Genomic DNA, 18827 nt, shown 5'->3' on the forward strand with positions numbered 1-18827 from the left:
TCAAAATAACAATGAGCTATATATTACTCATCAAACTGACAAACAAAAAAGCCTGACAATACCTACTGTTGGCAAGAGTGCAGAACAATGAGAGTTTAATCAGTTAAGGTGGGCATCCAAGTGGATTCTACTTCTGGAGACAATTGGGCAATATTTAGTAAAGCTGAAGATTCATATACCTTTCAATCCAGCAATGTCATTCATATGTAGGTGCTCTTGGGAATCTCTCACATGTGTGTACAAGGAGAACTGTAAAAGAACATCAGTATTAACATTGTTAATTACAAAAACTGGAACCAACTAAATGTCCATCAGCAGGAGAATAGATAATTATGGTACTTTCATTCAACAAAATACTTCAAGCAGTGAAAATGAATGATCTAGAACTATGAACATCAACACAGATGAAATCTCAGAAATAGTATGGTGAATGCAAAAAAAGCAAGTCACAAAAGCATCAGAATAACACATCATTTACACAAAATTAAAAAACATAGGTTTCATTATGTTGAAAAAGAGATGATTCTTGGAGCAAAGAAAGGATTATGCAATTAGGGAGAAGTAAAACAGGTGTTTCCATCATACTGGTTGCATTTTATATCTTAAGCAGGATGTTAAGTATGGAGACAGTATAGCTACTATTCTTTAAGCCTTTTGGTGTGTCTGGAATAGTTCATAATATACACAAAGAAGCCACACTAATTTGATCTGGAAAGTTTCTTTGAATCACAAAATGCTTATACAAATATTTCACTAAGTTTGAGAGAATATACAGCACATTACGTGTGAAAAGCAAAGGTTCAAGCTGTTTTAATGCATAAAATAATCTTTGATTATAGTGTACTGTTTATAATTAAACAAATGGTTTTAATTGAATGGTCTTGAATTAAAAATAGTATTTTTCCTTTAAAATAAAGGGTTCATTGTATAATCTTATTTTGTGGCTTGAGAGCTTAAATAAAATCTTTTGGAAATTCCATTATTAGCTGCTACACTATTTGTTATTAAATCTGGTTTTACAGGGCTTCCCCAAAATTCTGACCCTAAAATTTACCAAATAATGGCAGTTTAGCAAGACATCTACAAAATTATAATTTAAAATTTACTGAGATACCTAATAAAGGATCTCTCTCAAGAAAGGGATAGCATAAAAGACTCTAGGAACTTCCCCTGTGGTCTAGTGATTAAGAATCCATTACAAGAATCCCTTGCAATGCAGGGGACGCAGGTGTGATCCCTGGTGGGGGAACTGTGATCCCACATGCCGAGGAACAACTAAATGCTGCAGTTACTGAGCCCACTCACTCTGGAGCCTGCAAGCCACAACTGGAGAGCCCCCACCACAACGAAGATCCTGCGTGCTACAACTAGGACCTGAAGCAACCAAATAAATACATAAATACATTTAAAAAAGAAAGAAAAAAAAGACTCCATATTTTAGAGGCAGGGTTAACAGGTCTGTGGAAATTATGACCAATTTCTTCCTTCTCTCACTTAGCCCCCAAAACAATAAAGAAGCTCTCCAAAACACACTACACACACACACACGGACAGAAGCCCTACAATGAAGTCCAAATTCCTAAAGAGTTCAGAGCCGGACAGATCAAACTTAATTATTGACTCTACTTCTCAGCCCTAACATATAGTTGGATCTCAATAAATAGTAGCTGCTTTTATCTAGGGTCTACTTGGGATTAAACAGGTTTGGGCATAAAGACAGCTCATGTAGACAGCAAACAAAGATACAAGATTCCCAGGTGCAATGAAATAAATTATGTAAATGGACTAACGAAAGAGGCCAAGCAAGCTAGCACATGTATGCCTTATGAAACTTTTATAATTGTAGGCTTTTTTTTTCCACTTTAAAAAAAGCTGCCCCATATGCTGTACTTAAATAGCTGAAGTTTTCAATTTAAAACTCCAAATGTGCATTACTGTCTAATTTGATTAACAATGTATTGTCATCTTCATCAGAAATTTGTAGTAATTTATACTCAGTAACTAAGCCATATTAGCTACTATTAGAATGAGGCCATTATTTAATTTGTCTCATGGACTGTGGGAAATCTATGTTGTTAGTTTAGGGAGCCAGACATACTGAAGAGACAGCTTGGAATGCTAGCATTACAAATTATAAGTGTGATGTTTTCCCAGAAGGTTTGACCTACTTTTAAAAAATGAATCTGATCAAGTTTAAAAGGTATTCAAATGAAGGGATAGAGAAAGCAAAAGCAATAATTTAGAGGTAAATTAACAAAACATATTCAAAAACAAGAAAAAAGGTGTGAATAAATGAAATGATAGACCATGTTCTTAACTATGAAAGCTCAGAGTTGTAAAGAAATAATTCTCCCTAAATTAATCTATAAATTAAATAAAATCCCCATCAAAATGTAACAGGGTGGTCTGGACTTAAAACAAGCATTTCTAATCTAGAAGAAAATGCTTGTGAACTTAGCAAAGTCATAAAAGAAAAAAAATAAAAGAGAGAGAGAGACAGAGAGACCAGCGGTACCATAAATTAGGTGGCACTGCTGCTGCTGCTGCTAAGTCGCTCAGTCGTGTCCGACTCTGTGCGACCCCAGAGACGGCAGCCCACCAGGCTCCTCCGTCCGTGGGATTTTCCAGGCAAGAGTGCTGGAGTGAGGTGCCATTGCCTTCTCCATGTGACACTGAAGACTGACAAATCAGTAGAAGAGAATAGAAAACTCTGAAAAGACTCAAGATTCAAGAATTTAGTATAAAAATGGCATTTCACATTTGTGGGGAAAAGACACCTTAATCAATGGCATTAGGAAAACTGGTCAGACATTTAGAAAAAGGTAATTCTGGATCCTTACTTCATATCTTATACAAAATAAACTATATGTAAAACAAATATTTAAACTAAACTGTAAAATCACAGGAAGGCATCAAAAAATAGGTATAAACTTTTATAATCTTAAGGTAGAAAAGACCTTTCTAAGCAAATAAAAATCAGCAACCACCAAGGAAAAGGTTGACAGATATAGCAAAAAAAAAAAAATTATAAGAAAAGACAAATGTCTTGATAGAAACATGGATAAAGGTAATCAATGAGCAATAGGCTAAATCTTTAAGTCAATATTACTGGTAACTATAGAACTGAAAAAGAGAAATAGTAAGATACTGATTAGCCACAGATTGGTAAATATATTTAAATTAAAAACTGGCCACACCAGTGTTGGCAAGGATATAGAAAAATAAATATTTTACATACTCCTGCCAAGAACATTAAATGATAGACTTCCTGGAGAGGAGTGGGATAACCAATATCAAAATTTTAAATTTGCCTACCTTCTGACATGACAATTTTCATTCTACTAATTTACCCAGAGAAGACAATCACATCAAATATTTTAAAATCCATGAGTTTATAATGATTTTTTTTAAGTCGATTAGTCACTCAGGAAGCTAAAGGAGCACTTATTTGTTTTCCTGAAAACTGGCTTACCAAGGTAGGGAACGGGGCATTGAAAATGAGAAAAATAATCAGATTCTTATACAGTTTGTATTTCAAGATTATCAAATAGCTGATGAAAAGTTTTTTCTTTAAAGAAGAATGACAGCTAAAAAGCCCTGAAGGAATGACAGAATTTAAAAATTATGATTTACATAAATATCAAAATGGCTAAAATAAAAACAATGATAACACCAAATACTGGTGAGGGTATAGAGAAACTAATCTTTCACTCACTACTGATGGAAATGCAAAATGGTACAGCCACTCTAGAAAAGAATATGATAATTTCTTATAAAACACATGCTTATCATAGACCTAGCAAATGCACTCTTGAGCATTTATGCCAGAGAAATGAAAACTTATGTTCACACAAAAAACCTATATATAAATGTTCATAGTATATCCATGTTTAATACCCCCAGACTGGAAACAACCCAAACATCCTTCAACGTGTGAGTGGTTAAACCAAGTGTGGTATATTCATATCATGAAACACTGGGGAATAAAAAAGAAAAAACTACTAATACACATAACAATTTTGATAGATCTTAAGGGAATTAAATTGAAAAGAAAAATCAACCTCAGAAGGTTACATACTGCGCAGTTCCATTATACATCATTCTTTTTTAACAGTAGACTTTTACTTGCTTGTTTATTTTCGGCTGTTCTGGGTCTTCACTGCTGCACACGGGCCTTCCCTAGCTGTGGCAAGCAGGGGCTACTCTCTAGTAGCGGTGCACAGCTACTCACTGCAGCGGTGTCTCTTGTTGCAGAACATGGGCGGTAGGGCACCTGGGCTTAGTTGCCCTATGGCATGTGAAATCTTCCCGGACCAGGGATCAAATCCATGCCCTCTGCATCAGAAGATGGATTCTTAACCATTAGACAACCAGGGGAGTCCTGTATGTCATTCTTGTAATGACAAAAGTATAGAAATGGAGAATAATTAGTGTCCCTGGGGTTAGCAAGGAGGGAAGGAGGTGGCTCTGGCTATAAAAGGGTAACAAAAGAGATCCTTGTGATGGCAAGTTTCTAATTCTTGACCGTGATGTTATCCACACTTATCTACACATGTGATAAAATTGCCTAAAACCAAATACACATGCACATGCACACAAGCCTACAGAAGAAGATGTAAAACTAGTGATACGTGAATATGGTCCATGGATTGTATCAACATCAATTCCCTAGATGTGATTGATATAAGACCACCCTGAAGCAGGATGTCACCCTTGGGGAAAGCTGGATGAGGGGCAGAAAGGATCACTGGTATTATTTCTTATAACTGCATGTGACTCTGCAATTAGCTCAAAATAAAAAGTTGCTAAAGGCCATCATTTTGGAAACCCTAATGAAGTAATGAAAGTAGGCAGTGATCATAAAGGGGTGACAAAACCATTAGGTAAAAGATTGATGGGAAACTTTAGAATGGATACTTCAGGGGCTAAACTTAGTAATCCAACTTAACAAATGAATCCAACTTAACAAATGAATTAAGCCTCTGGATCTAACTCCCAGTTTAGGGGCTATGACAGTGTCTGCAAGAACAAGTTAAATGACACCATAAGGAGGTCATCAGTAGACTGTGGAAACTCTACTGAATAAATGACTTGTTTTCTTCAACAAATAATTAGCATGCAATACATAGAAGGGGAGGAAGGTTATAAACTAAGAGACTTAAAAGAGATATATCAACTAATGTTTAGATCATGCATGGATCTTAATCTGCGTAATACTAGAAGATATTAGGAATCAATATCAATTCTGTTTATTTAATATTATTATGCTTGTGAGTCTAACTTAAAAGACTGAGGTATATAGGTAAAATGATACTATGACTGGTACTTGCTTTCAAATATTCTCGACAGAGGAAAAACAATTATGGATGTGTAGATTGAAAAAAAAAAAAGTAGAACACTGGTAACTGCTGAAGCTGAATGTATATGGGACCTTATCATACTACACAGTTTTTAGATGCTTGAAGTTTTTTAATAATAAAATCATTTTAAGAAAAGATGAATGTAAAAAATGTACATTCAAGGAAGATTTTTTCCACTGATGTGCTTCTAATAGTTTATAAAAATTAGAATTCAATGAAGTAACTGAATTCATCAATTGAATCAATTGAGTTCATCAATGAAGTAAATTATGTCATGCCATAAAATGAAATCCCTTACAGCCACTGAAGGGTGAAATGAATCCACAGATATTAACTTTAAAAGATGGCTACTCCAATCCCAAAGAAAGGCAATGCCAAAGAATGCTCCAACTACCACACAATTGCACTCATCTCACACGCTAGTAAAGTAATGCTTAAAATTCTCCAAGCCAGGCTTCAGCAATATGTGAACCGTGAACTTCCTGATGTTCAAGCTGGTTTTAGAAAAGACAGAGGAACCAGAGATCAAATTGCCAACATCTGCTGGATCATGGAAAAAGCAAGAGAGTTCCAGAGAAACATCTATTTCTGCTTTATTGACTATGCCAAAGCCTTTGACTGTGTGGATCACAACAAACTGTGGAAAATTCTGAAAGAGATGGGAATACCAGACCACCTGATCTGCCTCTTGAGAAATTTGTATGCAGGTCAGGAAGCAACAGTTAGAACTGGACATGGAACAACAGACTGGTTCCAAATAGGAAAAGGAGTTCATCAAGGCTGTATATTGTCACCCTGCTTATTTAACTTATATGCAGAGTACATCATGAGAAACGCTGGGCTGGAAGAAGCACAAGCTAGAATCAAGATTGCAGGGAGAAATATCAATAACCTCAGATATGCAGATGACACCACCCTTATGGCAGAAAGTGAAGAGGAACTCAAAAGCCTCTTGATGAAGGTGAAAGTGGAGAGTGAAAAAGTTGGCTTAAAGCTCAACATTCAGAAAACGAAGATCATGGCACCCGGTCCCATCACTTCATGGGAAATAGATGGGGAAACAGTGGAAACAGTGTCAGACTTTATTTTTCTGGGCTCCAAAATCACTGCAGATGGTGACTGAAGCCATGAAATTAAAAGACGCTTACTCCTTGGAAGGAAAGTTATGACCAACCTAGATAGCATATTCAAAAGCAGAGACGTTACTTTGCCAACAAAGTTCCGTCTAGTCAAGGCTATGGTTTTTCCTGTGGTCATGTATGGATGTGAGAGCTGGACTGTGAAGAAGGCTGAGTGCCAAAGAATTGATGCTTTTGAACTGTGCTGTTGGAGAAGACTCTTGAGAGTCCCTTGGACTGCAAGGAGATCCAACCAGTCCATTCTGAAGGAGATCAGCCCTGGGATTTCTTTGGAAGGAATGATGCTAAAGCTGAAACTCCAGTACTTTGGCCACCTCATGCGAAGAGTTGACTCATTGGAAAAGACTCTGATGCTGGGAGGGACTGGGGGCAAGAGGAGAAGGGGACGACAGAGGATGAGATGGCTGGATGGCATCACTGACTCGATGGACAGTGGCAACTGTCCAGATGGCAACTCTGACTCGATGAGTCTGAGTGAACTCTGGGAATTGGTGATGGACAGGGAGGCCTGGCGTGCTGTGATTCATGGGGTCACAAAGAGTCGGATACAACTGAGCGACTGATCTGATCTGATGAAATATTAGTGAATGAAAAAATAAGTTAGAAAACCATAGGTGTATGGTGTCTGCATAAGATCAGAGACAGGTTCAGAGCAGCACTGACCAAAATGTTCACAGCAGCTATGAATGGTAGAAATCCAAGAGACTGCTACTTGTTTTATAAATTTTTAATATTTCTTGATGTTTTAAGAATGAGTATGTGTTTTGAAATTAGGCTAATTTCTCTGTATACTTACATTTTCACTTTTCTGAGGTATGTGGTATACATCAACAAAAAGTTATTTTTAAACTAAGGTATTTCTATTTCCTTTAAGAGAAAAGAGCTTACTGAGCAAAGGCAAACAAAACAGAACTTAGCAAATACTGGAAAGGACAGAGAGGGTCAGAAACTTAGTTATATTACTGATATGTATTGAAGGATACCCACTATTGATAATCCAGAAAGTATTAGCAGTTAAGAGGCACTAGAAACAGGTCACATGCCCAAGACGAGTCTACACTTGTCTAAGAAGTACAAAAGCCTTCCACACTCAGCCCCTCCCTGCTCCGCTGATGGGATTTGTCACCACCACAACCCACTTTGTACATATTACCCCGGCAGTAATGTCAGCCTATAATTTCCCACACACATCAAGCTGTTCCCAAGCCCCTGCCACACCTGTCCACCCCCAGCTTTTCTCCAAACTCCCTTTGTCTCTCCACTCTTCACCTTACTACACAGGCAAGCCTCCAAAACCCAGCCTGGCACCATGCTCCAGGACAGCATCCCAATACTTTCTCCTCTGCCCCAACTCAGCTAAAGGCCCTCTGTGCACCCACAGCACCTGACCACGTCATACTGCAGTCATCTGTTATGGCTTGTTTTTGTACCAAAGCAACATATGTGTCATGAGGCACGTCCGAGCCCTCATCAGTGTCTGGATAACTGCAATGCTAAGGAACACCTGAATTCCTGACACAGTCCAGCACTACAGACACGGTTATTGTTGTTTAGTCGCTCAGTCGTGTCTGACTCTTTGCAGCCCCATGGACTGTAGCCCACCAAGCTCCTGTGTCCATGGGATTCTCCAGGCAAGACTCCTGGAGCGGGTTGCCATTTCCTCCTCCAGGGGATCTTCCTGACCCAGGGATCAAACCCACATCTCCTGCACTACAGGAGGATTCTCTACCGCAGAGCCACTAGAGAAGCACCCAGGTACCTATGAGTTTTTTCCAGGGTCCATGAAAATGCTTGAGATCTGGAGAAAAAACTTATTGCTCTAGAACATGAAATTTTAAAAAAATCAAATTTAACATTTAAGTAACTACAACACAAGTAACATTTCAACAGCAATTCAACTCTATTTATAAATCTTAGATTTAATACAGGATACAAGACCATTTTCTACAACGTAGGGAGGGGATTTGAAAAGTAACAGTGCCTAGGGCTTACGAGGGCTTCCCTGGTGGCTCAGACGCTAAAGCGTCTGTCTGCAATGCAGGAGACCAGGTTCGATCCCTGGGTTGGGAAAATCCCCTGGAGAAGGAAATGGCAGCCCACTCCAGTATTCTTGCCTGGAAAATCCCATGGACGGCGGAGCCTAGTAGGCTACTGTCCATGGGGTCGCGAAGAGTCGGACATGACTGAGCAACTTCACTTCACTTCAGGGCTTAGGAAGGTCTTTAAACTTCCCTGCCTTAGAAACCTGTTCTGGCTGGTACCTTACCCAGCTGGTTTGCGATAATGAAGAAAAACCCATAACCACAGCAAAGCAAAACTCTTAAAAACAAAGAAACAAACAAAGCAAGCACGAAACCCACATAGGAAGGCCCTCACGAGGAGCTCCCACATTCCACGTCCCTGCACCATCAGAGCCAAGAACGGATGCAGTCCAATATCCTCCCCTCCTGGACCAGTGTCACAGGTCAGGTCGGAGCTGCTTTTCATGGCCCAGACTGCAGCAGCACGAAAAGGGAAGGTGGAAAGTCAGGATGGAATAGTCAGGGAAAGCCAAGCCAAGCTGCAAGCCAGGTTCCCTAACCACCCAATGGCTCTCATGCCAGAGCTGATGCCTCTCCCTGAGGCAAAGCTCTGAGCTGATGAGCTGTAAACTAGCTAGGGCGCTCCTGAGATGAAAGTGCACAGCCCAGCATTAACATAAACACCAAACACACATATGCCTAAAATACTTGACTGATGATCTCTATCAGTTCAACAAAATAAAATAAAATAACTACAGCTGATTCTAGTTACTTGCAGTGGATGCTGTCTGTAAAGTGGTCTCAAACACTGAACTCATGAATACTAGACCAGTGCTCCAGGGGAAATATAGAGTCAGGTTCTGGGACACCTATTTCCTCTAGTCACAATGTTCATTAACTGGTAAATACATAACCTTGTTTTATGTGCATTTCTGCTTAAAGACACCTTATTTGATATATACTGTACACTGCTGATTCATAAATGTTAAACTCACAGCCAGGAGTATTAGAAGTCATGCCTGAACAAAGTTTGCTTAACACACATGTTTTCTAAGGCACACACAGACAGCAAGATATTTGGGGGCCATTTTAAAGTGACATCACCAACAAACAACCATGAAAATGTGAAAAGCATGGCATTAAACGAAGCACAATGTGGACACCTGTTTACAATATGAACTGAAACAAGAAGGCAGCAAGTTGCCTTGTTTCACCTCAGCTGGTAACGTGAATTTTGTTGATTCAAATGTGTCACAGCCCTGCAGACTGGAGAATGACCAAGAAAGTGCCTGGGTATTGCTTTGGGGGTTGAAAGTAAATTTAATGAGTAGGCAAATCACAAATACACAGTCTGTGAATAACAAGGATTGACTGCATTACAATTTAAAAAAAAAAAAAGTATATGTGCTTTCCGGGTTTCCCTGATAACTCAATTGGTAAAGAATCCACCTGCAATGCAGGAGACCCCGGTTCGATTCCTGGGTGGAGAAGATCCACTGGAGAAGGGATAGACTACTCACTCCAGTATTCTTGGCCTTCCCTCGTGGCTCAGCTGGTAAAGAATCCACCTGCAATGCGGGAGACCTGGGTTCAATCCCTGGGTTGGGAAGATCCCCTGGAGAAGGGAAAGGCTACCCACTCCAGTATTCTGGCCTGGAGAATTCCATGGACTATACAGTCCACGGTGTCACAAAGAGCTGGACACAACTGAGCAACTTTCACTTTCACGTGCTTTGCAGTATATGAAGAAAGCACACTCTTCACTTTTTGTCAGAGAATGGAAGAGAATCCAAATGTCCTTGAGAGTTAAAAGCTTTTTTAAAAAATTTTTTATTCTGTACTGGCGTATAGCCAATTAACAACGTTGTGATAATTTCAGGTGAAGGGACTCAGCCATAAACATACATGTAAAGAATCAGAAGTTTTAAGTGTAGAAAAGCACTCACCATTCAGGCAGTTAGCATTCAGATTCTATAATCACCAGGAAAGAGAAAGGGTGCACATAACTTGAAATTTAACAGATTCCTAACGTGAATCACTTTGAAAAACCAAAATACTTTGTAAAGTCATATCTACCCCCTAAATTTAAGTATTGTAAAATCAAAATTGTCATAATACCAAGTTTGCTTTAAAACTTGTCTTACCCATATGAAAAAGGTACAGCTTTCAAAAAACTAATGTTCTAAGCACATACAAAAAACATGTATTACACTAAATGCTTAATTTTCCTCTAGATTTAGGAACTAATAAAACACAGCAAAGAGTTAATTTGCCTTCCTTTTGAAACAAATAAATAAAAAGAAGAAATACAGTTTATTGCTCTTTTATATGAGGAAACTAAACTGGCATAAAAGTAGGAAAAAGAAGAGTATTGCTAAGATGAAAATTATTCAGTATGCAAGTGAGTCTGACAATGATTCTGAAGAAAATAAACATATGTACTACTAAATATCATCCAAATATGTGATTTTACCCCTAGAAAAAGTTGTTTGAGGCCAAAGAGAGGGGAGAAAACCTACATTCTTTTTTCTTTTAATGTTTTTTCCTTTTTTTTTTTTTTAAATGGAGAATAACTGCTTTACAATGTTGTGTTGGTTTCTTCTAAACAACTTGAATCAGTCATAATTATATACGCACACCCTCTCTCCAGTGTTTCCCTCCCCGGTTCCATCACACCCCTCCAGGAGGTTACAGAGCTCCAGGCTGGACTCCCTGTGTTATATAATGGCTTCCCACTGCTGCTGCTGCTGCTAAGTCGCTTCAGTTATGTCTGACTCTGTGCGACCCCAGAGACGGCAGCCCACCAGGCTCCCCCGTTCCTGGGATTCTCCAGGCAAGAACACTGGAGTGGGTTGCCATTTCCTTCTCCAATGCATGAAAGTGAAGTCGCTCAGTCATGTCCGACTCTTTGCGACCCCATGGACTACAGCCCACCAGGCTCCTCCGTCCATGGGATTTTCCAGGCAAGAGTACTGGAGTGGGGTGCCATTGCCTTCTCCGACTTCCCACTAGTTATCTATTTTACACATGACAGTGTATATATGGTATGTGTAAGAATTGATGCTTTCAAATTGTGGTGCTGGAAAAGACTCCTGAGAGTCCCCTGGACTTCTAGGACATCAAACCAGTCAATCCTAAAGGAAATCAGTCCTGAATATTCATTGGAAGGACTGATGCTGAAGCTGAAACTCCAATACTTTGGCCACCTAATGGGAAGAGCCGACTCATTGAAAAAGACCCTGATGCTGGGAAAGACTGAAGGCAAAAGGAAAAGTGGGCAGCAGAGGAAGAGATGGTTAGACAGCATGACTGACTCAATCGCCATGAATCGGAGCAAACTCTGGGAGACAGCCAAGGACAGAGGAGACTGGTGTGCTGCAGTCCACGGGGTCACAATGAGTCAGACATGACTTAGCAACTGAACAACAACAAAGTGTATACATGTAAATGCTATTTTCTCCGTTCATCCTATACTCTCCTTCCCCTGCTACGCCCCTATGTCCGTTCTCTACATCTGCATCTCCATTCCTTCCCTGTAAGCAGGTTCATGAGTATATGCTTTAATATATGATATTTGCTTTTTACTTTCTGACTTACCTCACTGTGTTTAACAGGCTCTGGGTTCATCCACCTCACTACAACTGACCTACATTCTTTATACTATTCTTAAAAATACTGAGCACCTAGCATACTGCTAAATAGGTGAATGAGAAATGTTCACCTTTTAAAGAGAACATAACCTTGGCAAATTAGTAAGTTTATATAAAATTCCAATTTAACTGAAGTTGATAAGAATGACAAATTATAATCAAGTCAATTATTTTAGACTATGCCTAAAATGTTAATTCCATTCTAATCTATTCCAGCCTACTTTAAAAGTGTAATAATTTTTAAACTCATAAATAAAGAACAAAATTTTATTCTAAAAATAGACCTTGGTAAAAATGAAATACCAAAAACTAGTCATTATAATAAAAAGAAAAAAGTTAACAGAAATTTGCTTTAAATATTTTCAAAAGTATAATTTTTAAGATCATAAGCTAAAACTTTTTAGAATAGGTCCATGAGAGAATCAAATAAACATGTGAAAACCTCCTAGACTTTTTCTTCCAAATGTTTAGTTGTATAATTCAAATCAAAACACTACTATATTAGAAAAATCAGTTCATTCATCTTTCAGTGACAGAAAACTTTTGAGAAAGAGATTTTCAATGTATTAACTTATGAAAGACTTTAAAGTCTTTGACCTCAGCCATTTTTTAGATAGGTCAGAAAAATAAAATCTCCAGATGTTTAAGATAACACAAAAGGTGTAAGACAAATAATTAGCTAAATTAAGGCTTCCCTTATGGCTCAGTGGTAAAGAATCTGCCTGCCAATACAGGAGACATGGGTTCAATCCTTGGGAGGGGAAGATCCCCTGGAGAAAGAAATGGTAACCCATTCCACTATTCTTGCCTGGGAAATCCCATGAACAGAAGAGCCTGGCAGGCTACAGTCCATGGGGTCTATAGAGTCAGACATAGTTTAGTTTAGAGACTAAACAACAAATTTTAGCTAAATTAGATGATTATGCAAATAATTCTCATACTGTAACTACTTCACTGCAAGATGACATTAGCAGCTAGCCTTTCCTGAGAAAGAGTCATGGTCAATTCTAATAAGTAAACTCTTGCTGTTCACCCTGAGTATATCACTCACTGACAAATCAACACCTATAATTCCACAGACCTGCCTTTATGACCTTTGATTTGGGGCAAATACACAAAATCAATATCTGGTTTCTCTGCTCAAGGACGAAAACAAAACTCTCAGAGAACTATCTATTCTGGACAGTTGAGTTTTCCAAAGGGTTTAAGAGTTAACCATTTGGTAAAAATATTTCACGCCGTCCTTCCTGTTTGTAACAAGGTACATGGAATACCAATTCAATTTTTCCTGATACACAATCATCAGTAAGAATGTCAATCCTTACACAGTGTGTTGGAGATACTTCTTCATGGTGCTCTCACACTTCTGCACACCTTGTGAGCAGAGGCACTGGCTGCTCTAGCTCTCAAATATTCTTTTCAAGGATGTGTATAAAGCAAACAGTCCAGGAAGACAGATATTCTCCCCCTCCAGAATAGTGGGCAGGTGTGTTTCCTGTCTGCTGCTGCTGCTGCTGCTGCATCACTTCAGTCGTGTCCGACTCTGTGCGACCCCAGAGATGGCAGCCCACCAGGCTCCGCCGTCCCTGGGATTCTCCAGGCAAGAATACTGGAGTGGGTTGCCATTTCCTTCTCCAATGCATGAAAGTGAAAAGGGAAAGTGAAGTCGCTCAGTCATGTCCGACTCCAGCGATCCCATGGACTGCAGCCTACCAGGCTCCTCCATCCATGGGATTTTCCAGGCAAAAGTACTGGAGTGGGGTGCCATTGCCCTCTCTGTGTTTCCTGTCTAGTATAACAAAAACAATGGTTCCCTCTGGGCTAAGGTTGGGTAGGCTTGCTATAGTTCTTTAAAAACATTGCAATATTTGGATTACCTAAATTAAGGGTTCTACAGCTGTGGACTCATGGGTCTAAAAAATATTGCAATATTTGGATTACCTAAATTCAGGGTTCTACAGCTGTGGACTCATGGGACAAAAGGAAATGACACAGACAGGGAGCTCATGCTGTTGGCTGTGCTGATATACAGTCCCTTGTCTCAGAACCAGGAGTCCCATGTCTTCTGCCAGCATCCAGGAAACTATGACAGGCTGACTTGATGGCTTCCAAGTTGGGTAAAATCTCAAGACTCTTCACAGTTAGGTGACAAGGATGGGATGCTGGCAGAAACATGGCTTTCTGGAACAGAAAAGACAAGGGTCCCATGGGTTTAGGGTACACAAGAAGATTCCCTGGTATCCAGTAACAAATGTTCTTCTCCAAGTGATGGGTGTGGGGGTGTTAGGGCTAATTAACCTGAGAGGACAAGCAGCAAAAGGTAGGACTGAAATAACCTGCCCACCTTTTGTTGTTGCTCACTCTCCCTCAGGTGGGAGGAGGAAGGAATATTACTGAGGCAGTGAAGCACAAGCCCCTGACTCCAGATGAGAAGCAATGTGGCTGCAGCTATTGAGTAGAGTCCTCAGAGCTGAAACAGATTATGTCATCAGTGAGGATGCAGAGCTTTTGGATAACTGAAAAATTCATTAAGTTGAGCCATGTTTAGTCACCAAGCCATATGAAACTGAAGATAAGTGGGGCTTCCCAGGTGGCGCTAGTGGTAAAGAACTTGCCTGCCAGTGCAGGAGACATAAGAGACACAGGTTCAATCCCTGGGTCGGGAAGATCCCCTGGAGGAGGGCATTGCAGCCCACTCCAGTATTCTTGCCTGGAGAATCCCATGGACAGAGAAGCCTGTGTCCATGAGGTCACAGAGAGTTGGACACAACTGAAGCGACTTAGCATACACACACACACACACACACTTACTGGCACAAAGCTCCTCTACCCCTTTGTAACCCTGATCCTGCCCTGTGCCCTCTATCCTGACCTCTGCTTTTAGGAGAATCATCAGGGGTGGCCTGAGGCCTCTCTGCTCCCAAGAGAGACTGAAGACCTGACATACCCAAGCATACTGGAGAACTCCAAAGAAAGGAGGGACTCAAATATCTGTGGCTCTGTGGATACAGGCACCCACGTCACTGTGCTACTTGGCCCTGTGCAGGAAGAGGTACTCAGATTCAGCTAACGGAATCTGGACAAGATTCACAATAGGAGAGGAAAACTAACACGATGTAGCAGATGGGTGCTTCAGGCCAATTCAAAGTACTGTTGTTGTTTCTCCATCTGATTGTACAAATGATGCTTATATATCCTTAATACTTCCCCGTCCACAGTGCCAGAGGAGATTCTTCCCCATGAGGAAGAGCTATAGATAGAGAAATGCTAGTGAGAGAAGCTCCCCTGCTGTGTGTCATCAGTGAGTGGGTCAAGACAACATGTAACTGCCCTACCCATTGATGTTCAAATTTTTCAATATATAAAAGATGTCCTGTTGGCTGGCAAATCAGACACCTCAGTCTCCACAGTCCTGCCTGTGCTGTTACCACACCTCTGCCAGCCAAATCCAGGGCCCTACTCAACAAGTTAAGTTTCCTGGGATTATGTGGGTGGATTCACAATGCCCAAGCCCTTTGGTGATCAAGGAACAACAGCTGCCTCCTCAGCCTCCCACCACCAAAGAGAAAGCCTAGCACCTTGCTACACTCTTTGGGTACTGGAGACAGTATATGCCTGGGGTGGCTCATCGTGGCCAGGCTGAGGTACAGTCCACAGAATGCACAAGGGATATTCTCTCCAGAATGTCAGAGGAAGAAGGGGGCAGTGACCATTTTGTAGCATATTCATTTTGTAGATATAATTAAAGTCCATAATCAGCTGGCCTTAAATTAATCAAAAGGGAGATTTTCCTGGGCGGGCCTGACTTAATCAGTTAGAAGCCCTTTAGGAGGACTTCCCTGGTGGCTCAGGCAGTAAAGAATCTGCCTGCAATGCAGGAGACCTGGGTTGGGATCCATGGGTTGGGAAGATCCCCTGGAGGAGGGCATGGCAACCCATTCCAGTATTCTTGCCTGAAGAATCCCATGGACTGAGAAGCCTGATGGGCTACGGTCCATGGAGTTGCAAAGAGTTGGACACAACTGAGCAACTAAGCACAGCACAGGAGGACATAGGCATCCCTGAGCTCAAAGAGTCCAAACTACAGTGAGGCCTGTGCTTGCTCTCCCTCCCCCTGGGTCCTCCCTCCTGACCGCTGCCTGGGACCACGAGCCTTGGTTGGTGTCTGTGGGGTCCAGTGTGCCCCTCGTGGGCCCTTCCTGACTGCTGGCCTCTGGATTTCCAACCTGCTTATCCATTCCCCACCATGGAGTAAGTCAATTCCGTGTGTATGTGTGTGTGTCTGTGTATTTTGTCCCTACTGGTTCTGCTGCTTCTCCAGTTGAACCCTGATTGATAAGTCCTCACATGGACACTCTACATGGTCTTTTAACCTACAAGGCAGCATCCTGAGTGGTGCCCAAATCAACTGGCTGCATCAAAAATGGTCCAACAAGCTGCACTACATGTCTAACTTTGGTTCCCACAACCCAACGACCTCGCTGAGGTACCAGTCTCTGTGGCTGATGATTTTGCAAACTACAGCCTCTAGCAAAGGGAGACAGCCTCCATTCGGAGGCACTCCTTTGCGTTTGGGGCTCCTCACCTCCTTGACACAGCTACTGACTCAGCAGGACACTCTGTTCACCAAGGTTGCCCTAAATGCCTGGACTTAGTTCACGGATGGTTTGGCTAAGCTCAAACCCAGCAGTGTCCACGGGCTTGGAATGTGACACATAGATTTTTGTGGAGGTGAAGGGAGGGAATTAACCTCACCATTGAAGAACAGAACAACTTGTACCCCAGGAGATACGAGTGGGAAGGATCATTCCCTAACGATCTTTCTTCTTTCCAAACTGCCCCAGAGCAGTTCACGTGAAGCAAAACACCCTGACAAGCTTCCCCAAAATTGGTATAAGCACTTCAAATTTAACTGACTCCTGAATTTGCCACCCCTGACAGATGGCTCTGACCCCAATGTGATCACTGTTACCAAGAAAACAAGTGTCTTAGAACATCTGTCCCAGCTCCTGTACTTCTCATACAAGACATCTGTCCACACTTCCAGACATCTTCTCCACCCCATTTCCACAGCCACTGCTCAGCATGTCATGTAACAGCATGTCATGTAACATGAGCAAGCAACCTAAACAAACAAGACAGACTGACTGCCGGCCCTCATGCAGTGCCTCCAAAAACAAGGCCTAAATGCAATAATGTGAACCCAAGTGATCCAAAATTGGTATAAGCACTTCAAATTTAACTGACTCCTGAATTTGCCACCCCTGACAGATGGCTCTGACCCCAATGTGATCACTGTTACCAAGAAAACAAGTGTCTTAGAACATCTGTCCCAGCTCCTGTACTTCTCATACAAGACATCTGTCCACACTTCCAGACATCTTCTCCACCCCATTTCCACAGCCACTGCTCAGCATGTCATGTAACAGCATGTCATGTAACATGAGCAAGCAACCTAAACAAACAAGACAGACTGACTGCCAGCCCTCATGCAGTGCCTCCAAAAACAAGGCCTAAATGCAATAATGTTAACCCAAGTGATACATTTGGGTTGAGCAGGTCAAGGGTCATACTGGAGGCCCTGATAACCTATGTGTTCCGAATCATGTGAGTACCAGTTGCAAACTGTAAAGAAATTTTTTTCCAGGGATACCAAATGCACCTCCAGGCCTGTGACTGGTTGTATGCGTGAATGTGTATGTGTGTATGCGTGCACATGCACACCACTTGCCTCTCTCCCAAAAAACAGGTCTAAGAACACACATGAGTAAGATCTCAGATGACCAGCAACTAGATTAGAGGTAGCAATCTCTCCAAAAGAGCTCTAGGGAACTCAGGAAAGCTTCTAGGAGGGTTAACTATCTTAAGTAGACCCTATGGGCAGTTTCCCCCACAGTGAGCCATCCAATCAGAAAGGGTGGTTTGAAATCCATCCCCAGCTTAAGCTAAAGAGATAAGTAACACCACGTCATCCTGCAGGTTAGCAAGGGTCACTCACTGGCCAGCGTGGCTATGGGTGGCAGACTCTAGACTCCTGCCTTTTGCCCAGGGTGAAGCCTCTGCCAAGGCTAATACAAGCTGCTGCACCTGGATTGATGTCTTGTACCCAGAGGGAAGGTCAATACAGAAACTTAAAGAGAAAGGGCCCTGGTTTTTCAAGGCCCATGGTTGGTTTCCGGGATTTGCTCAGGACCCTGGTGGTATGGTGGAGGTCGATACAGCAGGTTCCCCTAATCCTGCTGCTTGGAGTCTTACTGACAATAGTCCTAATGAAATGCTGTCTGAGATGAACAGAACTGATTTAGTCCCAGCCTGTCAGTAGATTAACCAGACTGGCTGAGAGAGTGGCATACTCAGAGGAAAATTCACTGGAATATGCTATAGAAATGAGGAGTGGCTCTTGCCATGTGTGCTAAGTCACTTCAGTCATGTCTGACTCTTTGTGACCCCATGGACTGTAGCCACTAGGCTCCTCTGTCCATGGGATTCTCCAGGCAAGAATACTGGAGTGGGTTGCCCCTTCTCCAGGGGATCTTCCAGATCCAGGGATCAAACCGCATTCCTTAGATCTTCTGCACTGGCAAGCGGGTTCTTTACCACCAGTGCCACTTGGGAGTGGCTCCTAGCCAGAGACAATTTTCCATGAGTCTGAGTTTC

General features: G+C 41.4%; 1 protein-coding gene across 9 annotated transcripts in view; it reads right to left on the bottom strand.

The window, feature by feature from the left end:
• Nucleotides 1-18827, bottom strand: part of C2H2orf76 (chromosome 2 C2orf76 homolog) — a 107509-nt gene that overhangs the window by 44577 nt on the left and 44105 nt on the right. For 8 of the 9 annotated variants that reach the window (XM_044936368.1, XM_006057166.3, XM_044936381.1 and 5 more), the window contains one exon: nt 180-249. In XM_044936368.1, coding sequence (XP_044792303.1) covers nt 180-249 — 70 coding nt within the window. Of the gene's footprint in view, nt 1-179; nt 250-14514; nt 14540-18827 lie in introns of those variants that run through there. The other variant, XM_044936388.1, reaches the window with a different exon arrangement.

Source organism: Bubalus bubalis, chromosome 2, assembly GCF_019923935.1.
Source record: "Bubalus bubalis isolate 160015118507 breed Murrah chromosome 2, NDDB_SH_1, whole genome shotgun sequence".
NCBI classification, from domain to species: Eukaryota; Metazoa; Chordata; class Mammalia; order Artiodactyla; family Bovidae; genus Bubalus; species Bubalus bubalis.